Source organism: Mya arenaria, chromosome 14 (assembly GCF_026914265.1).
Source record: "Mya arenaria isolate MELC-2E11 chromosome 14, ASM2691426v1".
In the NCBI taxonomy this organism is placed as follows: Eukaryota; Metazoa; Mollusca; class Bivalvia; order Myida; family Myidae; genus Mya; species Mya arenaria.
Window position 1 is genome coordinate 11938053 of NC_069135.1, and position 21053 is coordinate 11959105.

The window sequence follows — 21053 nt, forward strand, 5'->3', positions numbered from 1 at the left end:
AATTTTTTACTTCGAAGTGCCTTGCTGTGAAACACTTTTGCACAAGAAACATTAACAATACAATAAATAGCATGAAAAAGCAGACGGACAATGTCATTATATACGCTATGCTATGTTTGCCTGCTATGCTAGCAAGACCCATTGTACGCTATACTTGTCTATGCAAAATCATATTGCTGCAAATTTATCGCGTCGCCATGAAAACGCCAACCAAATTATGGCAGGTGCCACAATTATTAAAACTTTCCTGAGGCTACTTTGGCCCGGCCTCCTCTCTTTGCAATACATGATTAAGATGGGTATAAAACAGATATGCAACATTCAGCTTTTAAATCTTGCAAAATGCTTTAATGCTCATGCTCTTTATTACGCAATTTATTTATACATATATGTATGCATGTCGGCTACGCTATGCTATGTTTGCTACAGCCGTTACAAAGTCATTTTACTATGTGAATAACATATTTGGCGCTTTGCAAAAAAAAACAGCACGCTCCATTTGTAACATTTCGTGTTGCCAAGCCAAAACAAAATCAAAAATATTTGACCCACTCAGTTTAGTATTTGGTGTTGTTGTTTTTTGTTGTTTTTTTGTTGTTGTTTTTTGGGCAGATCGGCTTCTACTATCTCAGCCTCTCATGGCGATTGGCAACTCTCAAAGAACTGTTTATGGACAATTTGTGGTATTTAAATAGATTGGTCGGATCTGATCATAGATATACCATGACAGAACCGTTGATGTTTTATCTACTCTTCGTCCGAGCCTTGCCCATTATTTTCCAAACATAAGATAAAGACAATGAAAATGAAATAAATATTGAAAAGGCTATGTTTTCCTTGATTGAAATGATGGGTAATAGGATATCCACTACGGGCTTGCCCTAGTTGCTGCTCTACTTCCGATCATAAGTATACCAATAACGACTAATTATATTTGTTTATCCAACACAATTGTATGACAGTGCGTTATTATTTTTTTCAACATACGTTGAATTAGTAATATCCAATGTTAACGAAGAGTAGCATCGTTGTCAAGCACTTTTTCCGATGCCGGGGATATATATATATAACAATTTACAAATTCTCACAACCACTAGTTGTGCAGATGCTAAAAACTCGCAATATATCGTACCAAACTCGCATTATATCGTACCAAACGTTTTCTGTCATAAACCCGAACTTAAGCTTATCAAACTAGCAGTGTATCATACCAAACAGGCATTATATCATTCCATGCTCGCACTATATTGTACCAAACAGGCATTATATCATTCCATGCTCGCACTATATTGTACCAAACTCGCGTTATATCATTTCATGCTCACACTATATTGTACCAAACTCGCATTATATCATTGCATGCTCGCACTATATTGTACCAAACTCGCGTTATATCATTTCATGCTCACACTATATTGTACCAAACTCGCATTATATCATTGCATGCTCGCACTATATTGTACCAAACTCGCGTTATATCATTCCATGCTCGCACTATATTGTACCAAACTCGCATTCCGAACTCGTCCCTAATTATGTCGTAGAACAAATCTCGTTCTATTGGTTTAATTGTTTACCGATATTCCAACGAACATTGTAAAACACACATTTAAACGTTTTGACCAAAATGTTCTGGTATAATCTCGAAACACACGTGAACTCATTTCAACAAGTGAATCTCGTTTCGGTAAAAAATAATTGAGTCTTATTAATTTCTAAAACAAACTCAGACTGTTATCCTCAACGACAGGTGGGAAACAAAATGCTTTGTTGAAACAACGCCTTGTCAATATTTCTTTTTCAAAATCTCGACTGAAAATGCTCTTCAATGAAAATCTTCTTCGTTCTCACTGTTATAATGATGACGTAAATCATGTAATTAGTGTTTTTATTATAGTAACCGGTCACTGCATGCTCATTTAAACATTAAAATAAATAGCAACACTTATTGTAAATGCTTAAATATATAATGGTTCACTTATCACTTAGTTGGTTATACATGTAACAATAACAATAATGATGGTACACACGGTAATGATTTTGTCTTACAGATAATGAAAACATTAACTAGGTAAACAGTAATTAAAATAAAAGAGTATTGCTTTGAAATAAATCACAATCTTACATTTTGTCGAACGCATTTTCATGTGATAATTGAAGGAAGTTTAAGTGAAGCTGTGATCAACAGTCCATATATATATATATATATATATATATATATATATATATATATATATATATATATATATATATATATAACGTGTCCAAACATAACGAATGTATACTTAGCTTGAATTCTTTCGAATGGCAATCGTATTTGCCACCCATGCTTTGGCCATTTCCGTATGCAAGAATTCGGGTCAATACGTATAGGTTTACTCGTGGACGATAATTTGTGATAGAGTTCAAATGTTTATTGGGTAACTGTGCCACACCAATATTAGCTTTAGTTTATCAATTATTTTCAACAAATATCGCATTTACATACTATATCACGAAAAATATATATATTTATACATATCTATGTTGTATAGAATTTGCAATGTTAGCTAAAATGGTAAGATAAACTATTGCTGGTATTTGACGACATCATAGATATATTTTCTTACCAGTAATTTTGACTCTCGAAAAATATTGTAATGAGCAGACTATCAAAGACGTCAATTCCGATACTGATACCACCAACTGCCGATACTTAAACCGCCAATTGCCGATACTCATACCGCCAACTGCCGATAGCCGATACTCATACCGCCAACTGCCGATACTCATACCGCCAACTTCCGATACTCATACCACCAACTGCCGATACTCATACCGCCAACTGCTTTACTCAAACTGCCAACTGCCGATACTCATACCGCCAACTGCCGATACTCATACCGCCAACTGCTTTACTCAAACCGCCAACTGCCGATACTCATACCGCCAACTGCCGATACTCATACCGCCAACTGCCGATACTCATACCACCAGCTGCCGATACTCATACCACCAACTGCCGATACTCATACCGCCAACTACCGATACTCATGACGCCAACTGCCGATACTCAAACCGCCAACTGCCGATACTCAAACCGCCAACTGCCGATACTCATACCGCCAACTGCCGATACTCATACCGCCAACTGCCGATATTCAAACCGCCAACTGCCGATACTCACATCGCCAACTGCCGATACTCATACCGCCAACTGCCGAAACTCATACCGCCAACTGCCGATACTCATACCGCCAACTGCCGATATTCATACCGCCAACTGCCGATACTGATACTGCCAATTATATGTGTATATGTCTTTTTTTGCACTGTTTTCACATTAATATAGTGGCATTTTATATGCGGGGAAATCATACAAATAAATGACATATCCAATACAATAATACATAAAGGAAAACGTTACGTCCCTTAATAAGAAGTCAAAACAAAACAAAAACCTGGTATATTGACAGAGGCCATGCAAACCGAACAGAATGTCTTTCTTGGAACAAAATCAATTTCGTTTGCCTTCAAGATTCAGAACTGCCATAAAACGCTTGATGGCATCGGTGACAAACTCTTTATGAACGCAATTGGTCTGGTCAAAGTGAGTCCGAAGGTAGGGGTATAGCCATTCATATTTTACAACCAACTTTTCAGGTGCTAGTGAGTAATGAAATGTAATGTAATTATCTTGTTTTAGTTCAGCAAATTGTTTGGGGTCCATAAACCCGTTGGGGTCTACCCATCAAAAGTTACCTGTTGGAAGTGGTTGACTCATAACCCATTCATATTAACTATTTGCATCAAGGTACATAAGGTACTTGTCATCTTCATTCTCATTGTAATTACTCAGGTACTCACGTACTTTTTTATTATTTGTTTTTGAATGTATGTAAGAGATGTAGCTTATGCCACTACGTAGTCCTTTGTCAAACTTTAAATGCATGTCAATATCAGTAATTAAATCTAGTTTTATTTTTGTCAGTTTTACACATGCTTCATGCAAGCAAGTCCAGGAGTACTACAGTAATGGCACAGATCTAACATGTAGTACTTCTTGTAGCTATCTGCATGAGTGTTGTTTTCTTTAGATATATCTTCATCTGGGGCGTGTTGCTCAAAACCTTAGTTAAATTTAACGGCTTGTCATAGTTTTAATGTTCCGTTAAATTTTAACCAAAAGTGGCATGAGGTTGCTCAAAATAAAGTTGGAATTTAACGGCAGGTTTAATGGTTGAACCAGCCGTTAAATGAAACGGAGGAATAGACCTACGTTAAAACATTAACGGAAGGTTTTCCAAGATGGCGGCTCTATTTGTTAATGTTAGAAAAGTGAAATAATTTCGGCACACTGCACATGTACAGATTATGCTAGACGATGAGATGTATGCCAGATACAGATTTACGAAAGGTGGGCTAGATTATCTAGATGATTTGCTGAAGGAATCGCTGGAAAGAACGACAAGAAGAAACAGGGCACTAACCGTTAGACAGATGATTCTGATTACGTTGCGTTTTTCATCATTTTTCATCATTGGTGATAGCATGGGCTACCACAAGTGCACTGTGTCACGTGTTGTAGCCCAAATGACATAAGCCATTTGCGGGCATGTACATCAGTTTGTGATGTGGCCTGATGCCAATGCTCGAGCATGGAATATGACAGATTTTTTAAAGAAAGCTGGACTCCAATGTTGTTGGATGTGTAGACGGAACACATATCCGAATCCAGGCGCCATCCGACGACAAACCAGCCTTCGTGAATAGGAAAGGCTTCCATAGCATCAACATGCAGGCTGTATGTGACATCAAAGGTATGAAACTTTTGTTTTTCCACTTTTATTTTCAGTATTTCCATCTTTTCTTTTGAACGCTGAACACAGTAATTATTTTGTCAATTCGGCCAAAAAATGGCCGATTAAATGGCGATACTAAAAGGCTGACTAGAGCGCTGACATTATACATATAGAGGGAAAAGGCTGACCAAAACATGATATTAAATAGTGATTTTATATTTATATTGAATAGTACAATAATTCAAGTTGGCGTGCTACATTCTTTATAATTTTTTTGGTTAAATGAATAACTCATAGGTAACTATTGGTGTAAATAATGTAGCTTTGTATAACTTTGCATAGCTCTGTAATATGAGTAAATGAAATACACGAAATAAACCTCTAAATAAAAGTGACTTGCATGTTACTGGTTTGGTGAAAGTGAGATACGATATAATCCAAGTTGTTCTTCATTATAACTTAGCGTATTTGGCGTAATGAAGTCAATATAAGATTTAGACAATGCTGAAATGTGTACGTAGCACTCGATTAATACGTTGAACTCAATTCATCCTGCCAGGGTACCGTACTCATAAATATTTTGTATACTGAATATATGCATACAGTTTGTTAAGAGTTTGGAGGGTGCAGGACGAAGTGAACCATTACCCAAGTGAACCACTGCCATTTGCAGGTTCAACTCTGATTATTATTGCACAGTTTAATTGTTTTATATTTCTACTGGAAAATTGTGTAAATGCAAGTTGGCCTGGGTCGTGCCACGACGCGCACGTCTTCAGAACGTCAGGATTGGCAGCGAAGCTGACCATTGAACGTGTGGCGTTTTCAGATGTTGTCCTTTTGGGAGACAGTGGGTATGAACATGAATTTGTGAGATTATCACAGCATCCATGCATTCAGTCTGACAGTGACATACTTACCACTGTAGTTTGTTAACACTGCGAACGTTGTCTAGGATGCCAAGTCACTGTACATGGCTAGATAGATAAGATTAATTTTGTTACAGTAATAAGAATACGTATTAAAGGTTCTTTATTGGATATTTTACTTATGAATCAGCGACACATCCTTCCTTGCCAAGTTGCATTAGTATGTCTTATTATATGCAGTACGCCCTGAAGCCCTTCCTCATGACCCCTTTTATTAGGGTTGACAGTGAAGCTCTATTATTAAAATTCTTACTGTGAAATTAGGTTTTTTTCTCCTTTTTTGTTTTTCAGAATTATAAGCAGAAGTGATGTCTGCCATCCTGGATGCTAAATGATGGTGACAGATGAATTATGGGACAGGAAGTTCGATTTAAATGACTAGCGTTACTTAACGGCAGCGTTGAATAGCTATGAGCAACATAAATTTAACTGACCGTTAAGTAACAGTCAGTTATGGATTTAACGGATGGTTAAGGTAACGTACTTTTAAATTTAATTGAGGTTTTGAGAAACCGGCCCCTGTTAGTTGGGAATAAAAAGAACAATATTTTTAATGGTAAATAGGTATCATCAAACCTCTTAAAATTGTTGATATAATCGCTCGTGTTAACTCCTTTTCATTTTATTAATTCAACTTTATTTTGAAAGCATTTTTAGTTTTGTAAAACTAAATGAATTTTGGAGTTGGTAAGTTGTTGTCACTTGTTGAATACGAGCTGTATGTTGAATACAGTATTTACAACAACAACAATCTCTTTTTATTTTTTGATATCGATTTCATAAACGTGTCCTTTACATTTAATAATTCTATCTGGATGTACTTGTATTGGTAACATGATGGCTTAATGCTACCAGCAAAACATTTATTGTTTTTGTTTTTTGTGTTTTTTTTTGTGTTTGTTTTTTTAGTATTAAGTTATATTTTTCTGATTTTTTAAAAGCTCATGGTAATGGTAGTGATGTAGACCCACTTATAGATTTATACATATATTTAACAATGGTTATGGAATGTTTATCAAGCTTTCAAATACCCAACGATATCTCTCTGATATCCAATCTTATGTTTACTGCTATATTTAATTTAATATTATGTTTTTTGTGCTAAATTTACCTTTAAGAATAATAGAAAGTGGCTGTATAGTTTGCTCCAACTGTGTGTCAGGATCGTATTCACTCATTATATTAACTTCATATTCAGCGTCTGTAATATTTCTTTATACTTGTATCGGCATTAATGTCGTCTTATGTACTGTTATAGATGGTGGTGATAATGACATTCTGTATATTCTTATGAAGAAAAAATGTATTTATATTTATGTCTAAAGAATTTATGTCTAAAATATAATTATCTCTAAGAATATATTTGATAAATAGTTAACTCTTTGGTATAGTCACATCTAAATCTCAACATTTGTTTCTGTTATTTTAAATCCCGGCTATATATTCAAATCTTCGACGGCAGCATACACTATTATAATATAATATAATAACCTATGGACATAATATAATGATATTTGCACATTATATAATAAAGTATGGACATAATATAATGATATTTGCACATAATATAATAAAGTATGCACATAACGTAATAAAATGTCTACATGATATAAAGATGTATCCGCATAATATAATAAAAACTGTCATAATATAAGTACAAAACCACAACATATAAAGATAAACTGACATAACATAACTATGTCTGTACACCATGTAAAGCACTTGGTACATAATGTAATAAGAAACAAACACAATCATAAAGTTTTTGGACTACGAAAGACAGTGCCGGCGTTCCTAATACATGCTTCTATATTCTCTTCTGTTATATTCATTGTATCTTTCAAATTCTGCTACAGGTCTTGGTTTTCTTCTGGGTTTTTTAAACACGAATTGATAACCGTATATAAGCACATACCAAATTGGTGGGGCAACACTTCTCATCGTTTCCATATTTCCTTCGATAAATTTGCGTCTTCCTTTACCTTTTTCCATTTTAGGAAAAAGGTATGAAACTGCTATACATTATACTGTTAGTTTCTTTAACGATACACATTACGCTCATTATTTTAACCTAGGCATTCTATTGTATTTATGCAGTGAAAACAATACATTATGCCCCTCTTCTCTGAAAAGGTCCAGTTTCTACCGACTGTCTCTTGTAATACTTTCTATACTTTGATTGTTAACTATATGTTCACTGCCTCTCAACAATTCATTGGTAAGACTTGTTTCTAGTGTTTAGGTTATTCGAATGTTGGAAACAAGTGAGAACCCTGAAGTTGAAATTTTCTTTGGAGCCAGTGTGTTAATTAACATAATAATAGCTCAGTACCACAGCGCGTAAATGACCAAGTTCACAAGAGCCACGGCTGGCGCATAACAAGTCCAAATGCAAAACATTTAAAGTTGCACTCTCAGAGATTGAACGTTTTGACAACTTTATTTATTTATTTATTTGTCTGGAAACGAGCTAATTTATGCGAAAATGCATGGAAATCAGTGATATAAGATTGCTGACAAATAATCAGATCTGAGATTTTCATATTTAATTTCAAAACTTGATGTTTTATGCACTTTTCTTAAACCGTTAGTAACGCTTTTAGCCATAAAACATTAATATTCGAACGGAAATATGAAACTCGCGACCTGATATGTTGTCACCGTATTGGTGACACTTGTCAGAATGCATAATAAAATGAATGGTTATGTTGTATGAGACTTAATGGCAAAGAAGTAATTTACAAAAACCAAATATTGGTACGTAGCCAAGGCATCCATGGCACTACTGTACTTGTTATGAAAGTCCTGTGTACCAACACTGCCAATATTCATACTGCCAACTGCCAATATTCATATAAAGCATGACAAATCCAATGCAATATACATAAAGGAAACCGTGATGTTCCTTAATAAAAAGTCACACACATATGTATATACCTTTACATTATAAACTATATACAAGAATATTATGTATGGTGCACGAGACAGCAGACTGGATATTTGATACAGGCTATACAGAAGGGATAAAATGCCTTATTTTAAACGAAATCAATTCCGTTTATATTAAAAGGTTCTGAACTGGCATAAAACATAGTGTTGTATGTTGTCGGTTCCAATCCCTTTACAAATGATTTCATATGACATCACCTGTCCTGTTGGAACAATTGTTCAACGCTGGGAGTGTGCCTGATTAGCAGTTGTCGCAGTTCTAAATGTATATTTTGCTGCACTCCCTGAGCGTGTTGATTCACGCTCAACCAATCGGCACAGCTTAGTTCTTGTCCATATTTCTGGTAGAGTCTCTCTAAATTTACTGGACGCAAAATTATACACAAGAGGATTAATGGCGTGATTAAGATAGAAACAAATTCTTGACGAGTAAATGATAAGCAGAAGCTTTTCTAAGCCAAGGTTTCGTATTTTGTCTGTCGGGGCAAATGTAAACCACAGGCCTGATACTCTAAATGGAAGATGGCACAAGAAAAAAATGAGCACAATGGAGGCAACGTTGTTTGCAACTTGATTCTGTCTCCTTCTGTACTCGCGTTTGTTACCGCTTGTAGTGAACTGATGACAACTACGCCTTAACAACCAGTAGATGTGACAGTTGATCACCAGGAGACCGACGGCTGGTAAAATGAAGAAACATGATGACATCAGCAGGATATAGAATCTCTTCCAGTCTTCATCAATGGGGCTCCGACAAACCTGGAATTCATGAAAAACAATTAATCTTAATTATTGTCATACAGCAGACAGATAAATAATGAGATAACTCCTGTCAAGCACTTACTTTATCTATATAAGGAATAGTGAGAATAAAAGACGTTATTGTCAGCTACATATAACTATTCTTATCACAGTCAATCAATTTGAAAATGTTGATGACTGTTCAACCAGTCACAGTATGTTTATAGTATACAAAACAGGTATGTAATGTATACGAAACATCTCAATAATAAAATGCAAATAAGGCGCAAATAAGTTGTGTGGCTGATTTCTACCATTTTGTAAAGGAGGGTTCTATAGCAAGGCAAACGTACAAAAAACGGCATTACGGATCCGCCGGCGGGTCGAAAACACGCCGGGTTGCTATTCCCATTGCCCCCACCCCCACCCCAAAAAAGTAATTCTAGTATGTTGTTTCAAGCGTATCTTCTATTTGATTGTGTTACATACGTAGTATCTCTTCGCATCGTGGTGCTCTCGATATCGTCCACACAACTAATGTTTACATTCTACTACATGTATTCTAATTGTTTCTGTGTGCTAATAGTTATTCTAATTAATAAATTCTCTTTTTGCTGAGATATAAACTATTTTCTTCTCATTTTGCTCAATAAAGTGAATACTGTAACTTTTGACTTGTTTCGCTGGAGTAGCCTCCCTTGACGTCAATACACAAAAGTACTTAACATATTCATACGCGCAAGCCATTTCATTTTTGGACATTTGACAGACAGCGGTAAATTTAAATCAAATTGAAACCGAAAATTGAAAAGTAGTAAGGTATATAATAAATGGAAAAATATGATAGGACGCTTTTCTGGTGACCTGCATCGCGTATCGTTTGGTGAGTTAAAACACGTTCAAATATGTATCCGTCTCGACCTGAGGTCTCAACGGATACGTGTTTACACACCGAATTCGACGTGATACACGATATTTTCTTTGTCTACGGAATTTATTTTCTGAAGATCACTGAATACTCAAAGCCTCAAAGCCAAAATCTAATTTTCGTTTTTTTTGGTTGGCTTGAATCATTGAACCACCGGGGATGAGCAAAACAAGTCACGTGACCACAAATGCAAACGCCAGTAGTATTTTGGCTCGATTGATCGTCAATCAAGGTAAGTTTCGTATCGATATTTCTGTTATACGCGAGCGTTCGTTCAAATGACATAGCGCAAAAAAGAATGCATTGTTTTGTCTTTCGACCGGTGTATTGGTCACCATTCATGTCTGCATAGTTTCCGAGAACACTTAGATACAAATTGTGTCCATGAATGCAAACGCACGTAGGTAGTGTTAAAATGTCACATATTAAGATAAATTGCCACATTTTTTCAATTGTTTTGACTTTCAGTTGTTCAATAATGGCTTTTATTTGTTTTATGAATATTCTGTGCGATGTAATTTGTACAAACAAATGCATTTTCTGAAGAATTTAAATTTGGCAAACGCACGTTGGCATTTTCATAAGGCAAACGCACGTAGTCTACCTAAAATGGCAAACGCACGTAGGCATCTTATATAATAATAACAATAATGAGTTATCGTATAAGTCGAAAGCTTTTAAAACTTTTTATTCTTTTTATATCCATAACTATTGCTGTAAGATTTTTGAATTTATATTTAATTATTATTATTATCATAATGCTTGCGGTCATATGCATAAGGGAAAGTGAAACGCTTTATGTCGTTTTACTTAGCTAGATAAGCCATCTTTTAAGATTTTAATAAGCGTTTGTTTGCACGAGACGTATTTTTTATGAAAATGCCTTTACAGATGATATTCTTTTAACAAACTACAATTTGTGTAATATATTTTGCGAAGTAAATCAAGTGGCGCTTAATTAATGAATGACAGTGTCTGTTTCAGTCATTTGTTTGCCACGTTTGTGGGAATGCTTTGAAAACGACATGGGGGCTGAAATTGCATGAGCGCTGCCATGACGGTGTAAAACCATTTACATGCTGTCAGAAACAGTTATACACCACGGAGAACTGATCGCTTTTATTGTCAATCATTTTATTCAATGTATAAAACTAATCTAAGATATACAGTTATAGAATAAATGAAGAACATTTCTATTATAATGTCTTTATTTCTGTAAAACAGCACTTATACATACAGTTCAAAGAGTATTTTCAGTGATATAAACATTGTTCCGGGTAGAGCATACATTGTCATTGTATCACCGCAATGTCATTTTATGGTTATCTTTGTCACAATATCTGTCATTAACAATTATCATGACAGTATTATCATCACAACATAAAGAATGGTTAAATAAAAGGTTCATTAAAGATGTTTAAATTATGTTCAAATTAAATATTTATCCCCATGCGATCTGTTACAAGCATATTAGAATCGTTGCGTCCGGCCCGCTCCCAGCACACACCAATAGTTCCCTTCTGTAATGCATTTCTATTTATCAAAACAGTCCCGTACTGTACTGTACTCTGACTTTTTATATCAAACGTGTGGTCCCTGAAATGTGACATTACAACAGCTGTTCTAAATGTTCGAGATAAACATTTAACAAGCATTGTTAAGTTAGTTAAGAGCATACCACCGGTATGGACGGATGAGAGTTTGTTCGAGAACTCATATTTCCCGCAACACTCCCGCATAATATCGTGTCAATGTTTGTTCATATCATAAATTTATATAACTTTCATTATTATGGATATTTAATAATTAATAATAAAGCGGATAAATATCTTCAATTAAAGGCTAACGAAATATTCGTTTGCTCCTTATAATAAGATGCCTACGTGCGTTTGCCATTTTAGGTAGACTACGTACGTTTGCCAAATTTGAAATACTTCAGAAAATGCATTTTTGTACATATTGCATCGCACAAAGTATTCATAAAGCAATTAAAAACAATTATTGAACAACTGAAACACAAACATTTGAATAAAATGTGGCAATTTATCAAAATATGTGACATTTTAACGCTACCTACGTGCGGGTGCATTCATGGACACAATTTGTATCGAAGTGTTCTCGGAAACGAAAGGTGACCAATACACCGATCGAAAGACAAAACAATGCATTCTTTTTTGCGCTATGTCATTTGAACGAACGCTCGCGTATAACAAAAATATCGATAAGAAACTTACCTTGATTGACGATCAATCGAGCCAAAATACTACTGGCGTTTGCATTTGTGGTCACGTGACTTTTTTGCTCATCCCCCCGGTGTGAACATAACAAAATGAAATTATTTACAGTCGGAGCAAGGAGACATTGACAATATTGCGCTTTCCATCAGTTAAATGGCCAAAAACCGACAAGTACATGCGAGTTATGTTTCGTGTGCTTTTGAACGATCATACTCTTTTTGGCACTTAAATTTGATGTTTTCACAGGAGATCAACAGCGAAGGAAAGCTCTTAAAATAATTCACTTTCGGATAGGGAAATGAAACCATTAAGGTTTTCATCTTCAAATGCATTGTAAAAATCATTCTCAGGTTCAAATAAGAAAATGGTTTGATTTTGTCCAATAGCGTGACACGTAAAAAATTACCGTTTAGAATAGATTTAAAAATATTTACATTAAAACGTATTGTTTTAGAGAAACAAAACGCCTACGTCATTGAAAATGGGTCCTGGACATTAAAATGCCAAAAGGATGCCATTAACATTTGAGTAATATAACACCACGATTGCAGTAAACAGGGGCGTAGCCAGTCTTAAAAGAATGTTACGCACGAAAGGGGGAGTATGTGTGGTAGGGAAATATCCCTGTAGCCGTAGGGGGGTTCGTGGGGGGGGGGCTGGTGCTCCCCAGGGAAAAACAAGTTGAGCACTGATGAGTATTTGGAGGGATAAATTGGTTCGAGGCCGCCGTCTTTGTAGTCACCAAGTGATTGATTTAGGCTCAGTAAGCCGTATCTAGCACTGAGAATCAATGCTGATCTTCCCTTTATTCTGATATATGAATAACTAGTTAAGCCCTCGACTAGATGCCATTTTTAGCCATATTTCTTTTCATTTTTCATATTGATATTACGCACATGCGTAAGTGCGTAACGCTGGCTACGCCACTGGTGACATGTTCTTAAAGCTCCATAACCGTCATTTGAACGATCTCGTATAACCGATACAATAGTCATTCGAACGATCTGTGTTATCTGCTGTATAATCCATACAATGGTCATTCGAACGATCTGTGTTATCTGCTGTATAACCCATACAATGGTCATTCGAACGATCTGTGTTATCTGCTGTATAACCCATACAATGGTCATTCGAACGATCTGTGTTATCTGCTGTATAACCCATACAATGGTCATTCGAACGATCTGTGTTATCTGCTGTATAACCCATACAATGGTCATTCGAACGATCTGTGTTATCTGCTGTATAACCGATACAATGGTCATTCGAACGATCTGTGTTATCTGCTGTATAATCCATACAATGGCCATTCGAACGATCTGTGTTATCTGCTGTATAACCGATACAATGGCCATTCGAACGATCTGTGTTATCTGCTGTATAACCCATACAATGGTCATTCGAACGATTTGTGTTATCTGCTGTATAATCCATACAATGGTCATTCGAACGATCTGTGTTATCTGCTGTATAACCGATACAATGGTCATTCGAACGATCTGTGTTATCTGCTGTATAACCGATACAATGGTCATTCGAACGATCTGTGTTATCTGCTGTATAACCCATACAATGGTCATTCGAACGATCTGTGTTATCTGCTGTATAACCCATACAATGGTCATTCGAACGATCTGTGTTATCTGCTCTATAACCCATACAATGGTCATTCGAACGATCTGTGTTATCTGCTGTATAACCCATACAATGGTCATTCGAACGATCTGTGTTATCTGCTGTAGAACCCATACAATTGTCATTGGAACGATCTGTGTTATCTGCTGTATAACCCATACAATGGTCATTCGAACGATCTGTGTTATCTGCTGTATAACCCATACGATACAATGGTCATTCGAACGATCTGTGTTATCTGCTGTATAACCCATACAATGGTCATTCGAACGATCTGTGTTATCTGCTGTATAACCCATACAATGGTCATTCGAACGATCTGTGTTATCTGCTGTATAACCCATACAATGGTCATTCGAACGATCTGTGTTATCTGCTGTATAACCCATACAATGGTCATTCGAACGATCTGTGTTATCTGCTGTATAACCGATACAATGGTCATTCGAACGATCTGTGTTATCTGCTGTATAACCCATACAATGGTCATTCGAACGATCTGTGTTATCTGCTATATAACCCATACAATGGTCATTCGAACGATCTGTGTTATCTGCTGTATAACCCATACAATGGTCATTCGAACGATCTGTGTTATCTGCTGTATAACCCATACAATGGTCATTCGAACGATCAGTGTTATCTGCTGTATAACCCATACAATGGTCATTCGAACGATCAGTGTTATCTGCTGTATAACCGATACAATGGTCATTCGAACGATCTGTGTTATCTGCTGTATAACCCATACAATGGTCATTCGAACGATCTGTGTTATCTGCTGTATAACCCATACAATGGTCATTCGAACGATCTGTGTTATCTGCTGTATAACCCATACAATGGTCATTCGAACGATCTGTGTTATCTGCTCTATAACCCATACAATGGTCATTCGAACGATCTGTGTTATCTGCTGTATAACCCATACAATGGTCATTCGAACGATCTGTGTTATCTGCTGTATAACCCATACAATGGTCATTCGAACGATCTGTGTTATCTGCTGTATAACCGATACAATGGTCATTCGAACGATCTGTGTTATCTGCTGTATAACCCATACAATGGTCATTCGAACGATCTGTGTTATCTGCTGTATAACCCATACAATGGTCATTCGAACGATCAGTGTTATCTGCTGTATAACCCATACAATGGTCATTCGAACGATCAGTGTTATCTGCTGTATAACCGATACAATGGTCATTCGAACGATCTGTGTTATCTGCTGTATAACCCATACAATGGTCATTCGAACGATCTGTGTTATCTGCTGTATAACCCATACAATGGTCATTCGAACGATCTGTGTTATCTGCTGTATAACCCATACAATGGTCATTCGAACGATCTGTGTTATCTGCTGTATAACCGATACAATGGTCATTCGAACGATCTGTGTTATCTGCTGTATAACCGATACAATGGTCATTCGAACGATCTGTGTTATCTGCTGTATAACCCATACAATGGTCATTCGAACGATCTGTGTTATCTGCTGTATAATCCATACAATGGTCATTCGAACGATCTGTGTTATCTGCTGTATAACCCATACAATGGTCATTCGAACGATCTGTGTTATCTGCTGTATAACCGATACAATGGTCATTCGAACGATCTGTGTTATCTGCTGTATAATCCATACAATCGTCATTCGAACGATCTGTGTTATCTGCTGTATAACCCATACAATCGTCATTCGAACGATCTGTGTTATCTGCTGTATAACCCATACAATCGTCATTCGAACGATCTGTGTTATCTGCTGTATAACCCATACAATGGTCATTCGAACGATCTGTGTTATCTGCTGTATAACCCATACAATGGTCATTCGAACGTTCTGTGTTATCTGCTGTATAACCCATACAATGGTCATTCGAACGATCTGTGTTATCTGCTGTATAATCCATACAATGGTCATTCGAACGATCTGTGTTATCTGCTGTATAATCCATACAATGGTCATTCGAACGATCTGTGTTATCTGCTGTATAATCCATACAATGGTCATTCGAACGTTCTGTGTTATCTGCTGTATAACCCATACAATGGTCATTCGAACGATCTGTGTTATCTGCTGTATAACCCATACAATGGTCATTCGAACGATCTGTGTTATCTGCTGTATAACCCATACAATGGTCATTCGAACGATCTGTGTTATCTGCTGTATAACCCATACAATGGTCATTGGAACGATCTGTGTTATCTGCTGTATAACCCATACAATGGTCATTCGAACGATCTGTGTTATCTGCTGTATAACCGATACAATGGTCATTGGAACGATCTGTGTTATCTGCTGTATAACCCATACAATGGTCTTTCGAACGATCTGTGTTATCTGCTGTATAACCCATACAATGGTCATTCGAACGATCTGTGTTATCTGCTGTATAACCCATACAATGGTCATGCGAACGATCTTCTACTTCAATCGAGATAACATTCCTTTGAACGGTTTGTATAATATGCTGCCATTATCCAGACAACAATTGTTCGAAAGGTTTATGTAACATGCTGCTATAATCCAGACAACAGTGGTTCGAAAGATTGGTGTAATCGGCTGCAATAATGTAGACAACAATCATTCGAGCGATCAGCGAGCTGTCCTGCCACAATGTAGAGAACATGCATTCGACCAATCTTGTTCAAGCTAGTATGATACTACAATCGAGACAATAGCCATTCTGACGATCTGTTTAATCTGTTGGTACAATCAAGACAACAGTCATTTGAACGATCGGTGTAATGTGCTGCTAAACTCCAGACCACAATAATTCGAGCGATCCGTGCAATATGTTTAAAATTTCCGGACATTAGTCATTCGAACTATCAGAATAATCTGTTGCTACAACCCAGATAAGAAACCATTTGAAAGTCTGTTTTAACTGAATCGATAATTCAGACAACGATCCTTCAAACGACCTGTTTAATCTGCTGTAAAATTCCAGACAACAGTCATTCAAACTATCAATGCAATCTGCTGTAAAATTCCCGACAACAGTATTCAAATCATTCAAACTATCTATGCAATCTGCTGCAACACTGCGAAAAACCGTCATTCGAGCGATATGTATAATCTGCTTCTTTATTCCATTCAACAATCATTCGAATGTTCCGTTATTATGATGTCACAATCGTGACAACGATCATTCGAACGTTCCGTTATTATGATGTCACAATCGTGACAGCGATCATTCGAACGTTCCGTTATTATGCTGTCACAATCGTGACAGCGATCATACGAACGATCCGTTATTATGCTGTCACAATCGTGACAGCGATCATTCAAACGATCCTTTATTATGCTGTCACAATCGTGACAGCGATTATTTGTACGTTCCGTTATTATGCTTTCACAATCGTGATAACGATCATTCGAACGATCCGTTATTATGCAGTCACAATCGTGACAGCGATCATTCGAACGATCCGTTATTATGCAGTCACAATCGTGACAACGATCATTCGAACGTTCCGTTATTATGCTGTCACAATCGTGACAACGATCATTCGAACGTTCCGTTATTATGCTGTCACAATCGTGATAACGATCATTCGATCGATCTGTAATCCAGACAGTCATACGAACGATCTGTATAATCTGCTGTAACAATCCAAACAGCAATCATTCGAACGATCTTTTTAATCTGCTTATATACGGCAGACAATAGTCGTTCAGGCGGTTTGATATGCTGCGAAAATCCAGACAGGATATATCTTTTTAACTTCAGCAAACCAATTAGGTGAATTAACCGTTTAAGTATTTGTTCCCTCGTGACTTTAAAGGTCACCAGGCAAATATCGTATACCAATTTGTAAATGGACATTACAAGTGATTACCATGTTCGTCTCTGTTGCTAATCGTATTTGAATCTAAACTTTTACATCATCAAATATTGACAGGCTGAAAATATATTTAACGGAAAAGCCGTAAATGTCATCTGTTACAACTGTACGCTAAGTGTTTCGTATGCATTAAATGTAACATGTGGTTGCAAGAATTCTTCAATATAAACGGTGTAGAGAAAGTTTTGTCGTATTAGAAACATTAACATTAAGCCTATAATCCACAATAAAACACCCACTCCATGCTTCTTAAGGTGGAAAACATCACCTGATTACATAAAAGTACGAGCAAAAGAAGCTCAATATTTATTGCGTAACAGACAGGGGGCAAAATCATCATATCCATTTTTTTTATGAATGCTTGTTATATTAGTGGTTGAATTATTGCATAACACTAAAGCAGTATCCAAGATTCCGATAAGGAATTCACTCGGTGCTCATTATATTCAATTGAAAGTGTCGTTCAGTCATAAATTAATCTTGTCGACAAACAAAAACGTCCATGTTAACTCTGTCGTTCATCACTCGATCGTTGGTAAACGGTATTCTTGCTTAACAAAGCTAGACCATAGACCATTAATATTCATACTGCTTATGTATGAGTGCTTTCTCTCCCAGCTGACTTGGGATCAGCATAAATACGAATAGCCCTGAAGCGACATAACAATGTTTCCGTATGAAATTAGGATGTAGGCAGTGATCGACAAAATGTATAATGTTTATCGACTATTGTCGTTTTTCTCCACGCCTTATGGCGTATTGTCATATTTTTGCACTGTTGTTCTAAAATGTTCACTTATTTCCGGGGCAATACTACGAAAAAGGCCTAAATATAGATACTAGTACCACGAACCGCCGCAAAGACCGCTTGTCGGTTGCATAAACAACGTAAACCGATTACAAAACAGTGAAGTATGTGAAAAGTTTACTGTACGTACGTTATATGTTCAACGTACGTGAGTGAAATGTTTACTGTACGTACGTGATAAGTTCACTGTACAAATGTGATTTCTATGTATGTGATATGTTCACGGTACGTATGTGTTATGTTCACTGTACGTACGTGATATGCTCACAGTACGTACGTGATATGGTCGCTGTATGTGCCTCATATTTTAATTGTATATGCCTGATATGTTCACTGTTCGTATGTGATATGTTCACTGTACGTATGTGTTATGTTGACTGTACGTACGTGATATAGTTACTGTACGTATGTGATATGGTCGCTGTACGTACGTGATATGTTCACTGTACGTACGTGATATGTTTACTGTACGTACGTGATATGTTCACTGTACGTACGTGATATGTTCACTGTACGTATGTGATATGTTTACTGTACGTACGTGATATGTTCACTGTACGTATGTGATATGTTCACTGTACGTACGTGATATGTTCACTGTACGTATGTGATATGTTTACTGTACGTATGTGCTATGTTCACTGTACGTACGTGATATGTTCACTGTACGTATGTGCTATGTTCACTGTACGTACGTGATATGTTTACTGTACGTATGTGATATGTTCACTGTACGTATGTGATATGTTCACTGTACGTATGTGCTATGTTCACTGAACGTATGTGATATATTTATTGTACGTATGTGCTATATTCACTGAACGTATGTGATATGTTTATTGTACGTATGTGCTATGTTTATTGTACGTATGTGCTATGTTCACTGAACGTATGTGATAGGTTTATTGTATGTTTGTGATATGTTCACTGTACGTATGTGATATGTTCACTGTATGTATGTGATATGTTCACTGTATGTACATGATATGTTCACTGTACGTACGTGATATGTTCACTGTATGTATGTGATATGTTCACTGTATGTACATGATATGTTCACTGTATGTACATGATATGTTCACTGTATGTACATGATATGTTCACTGTATGTACATGATATGTTCACTGTATGTACATGATATGTTCACTGTATGTACATGATATGTTAACTGTATGTACATGATATGTTAACTGTACGTATGTGATATGTTCACTGTACGTATGTGATATGTTCACTGTATGTATGTGATATGTTCACTGTATGTACATGATATGTTCACTGTACGTACGTGATATGTTCACTGTATGTATGTGATATGTTCACTGTATGTACATGATATGTTCACTGTATGTACATGATATGTTCACTGTATGTACATGATATGTTCACTGTATGTACATGATATGTTCACTGTATGTACATGATATGTTAACTGTACGTACATGATATGTTCACTGTATGTACATGATATGTTAACTGTATGTACATGATATGTTCACTGTATGTACATGATATGTTCACTGTATGTACATGATATGTTAACTGTATGTACATGATATGTTCACTGTATGTACATGATATGTTCACTGTATGTACATGATATGTTCACTGTATGTACATGATATGTTCACTATACGTATGTGCTATGTTCACTGAACGTATGTGATATGTTTATTGTACGTATGTGCTATGTTCACTGAACGTATGTGATATGTTTACTGTACGTATGTGATATGTTCACTGTACGTATGTGATATGTTCACTGTATGTACATGATATGTTAACTGTACGTATGTGATATGTTCACTGTATGTACATGATATGTTCACTGTACGTATGTGATATGTTCACTGTATGTACATGATATGTTAACTGTACGTATGTGATATGTTCACTGTATGTACATGATATGTTAACTGTACGTACGTGATATGTTCACTGTATGTACATGATATGTTAACTGTACGTATGTGATATGTTCACTGTATGTACATGATATGTTCACTGTACGTATGTGATATGTTCACTGTATGTACATGATATGTTAACTGTACGTATGTGATATGTTCACGCTTTGTATATAATATGTTTAAAGTGCATATTTTCTGAGCGAAGCAATATTGTATTTGTCAACTTGCCTTTAATTAGTTAATTTGCCTTGGTTTACCTGATGTTATTGTATC

At 36.2% G+C, this 21053-nt stretch overlaps 1 protein-coding gene across 1 annotated transcript in view; it reads right to left on the reverse strand.

Annotated features, from left to right (window-relative positions):
- Nucleotides 1–7309: 7309 nt before the first annotated feature.
- Nucleotides 7310–21053, reverse strand: part of LOC128218064 (pyrokinin-1 receptor-like) — a 32360-nt gene continuing 18616 nt past the window's right edge. The window contains exon 4 of the mRNA XM_052925588.1: nucleotides 7310–9418. Within this exon, the coding sequence (XP_052781548.1) occupies nucleotides 8879–9418 (540 nt within the window). The 3' untranslated portion in view covers nucleotides 7310–8878. The remainder of the gene's footprint in view (nucleotides 9419–21053) is intronic.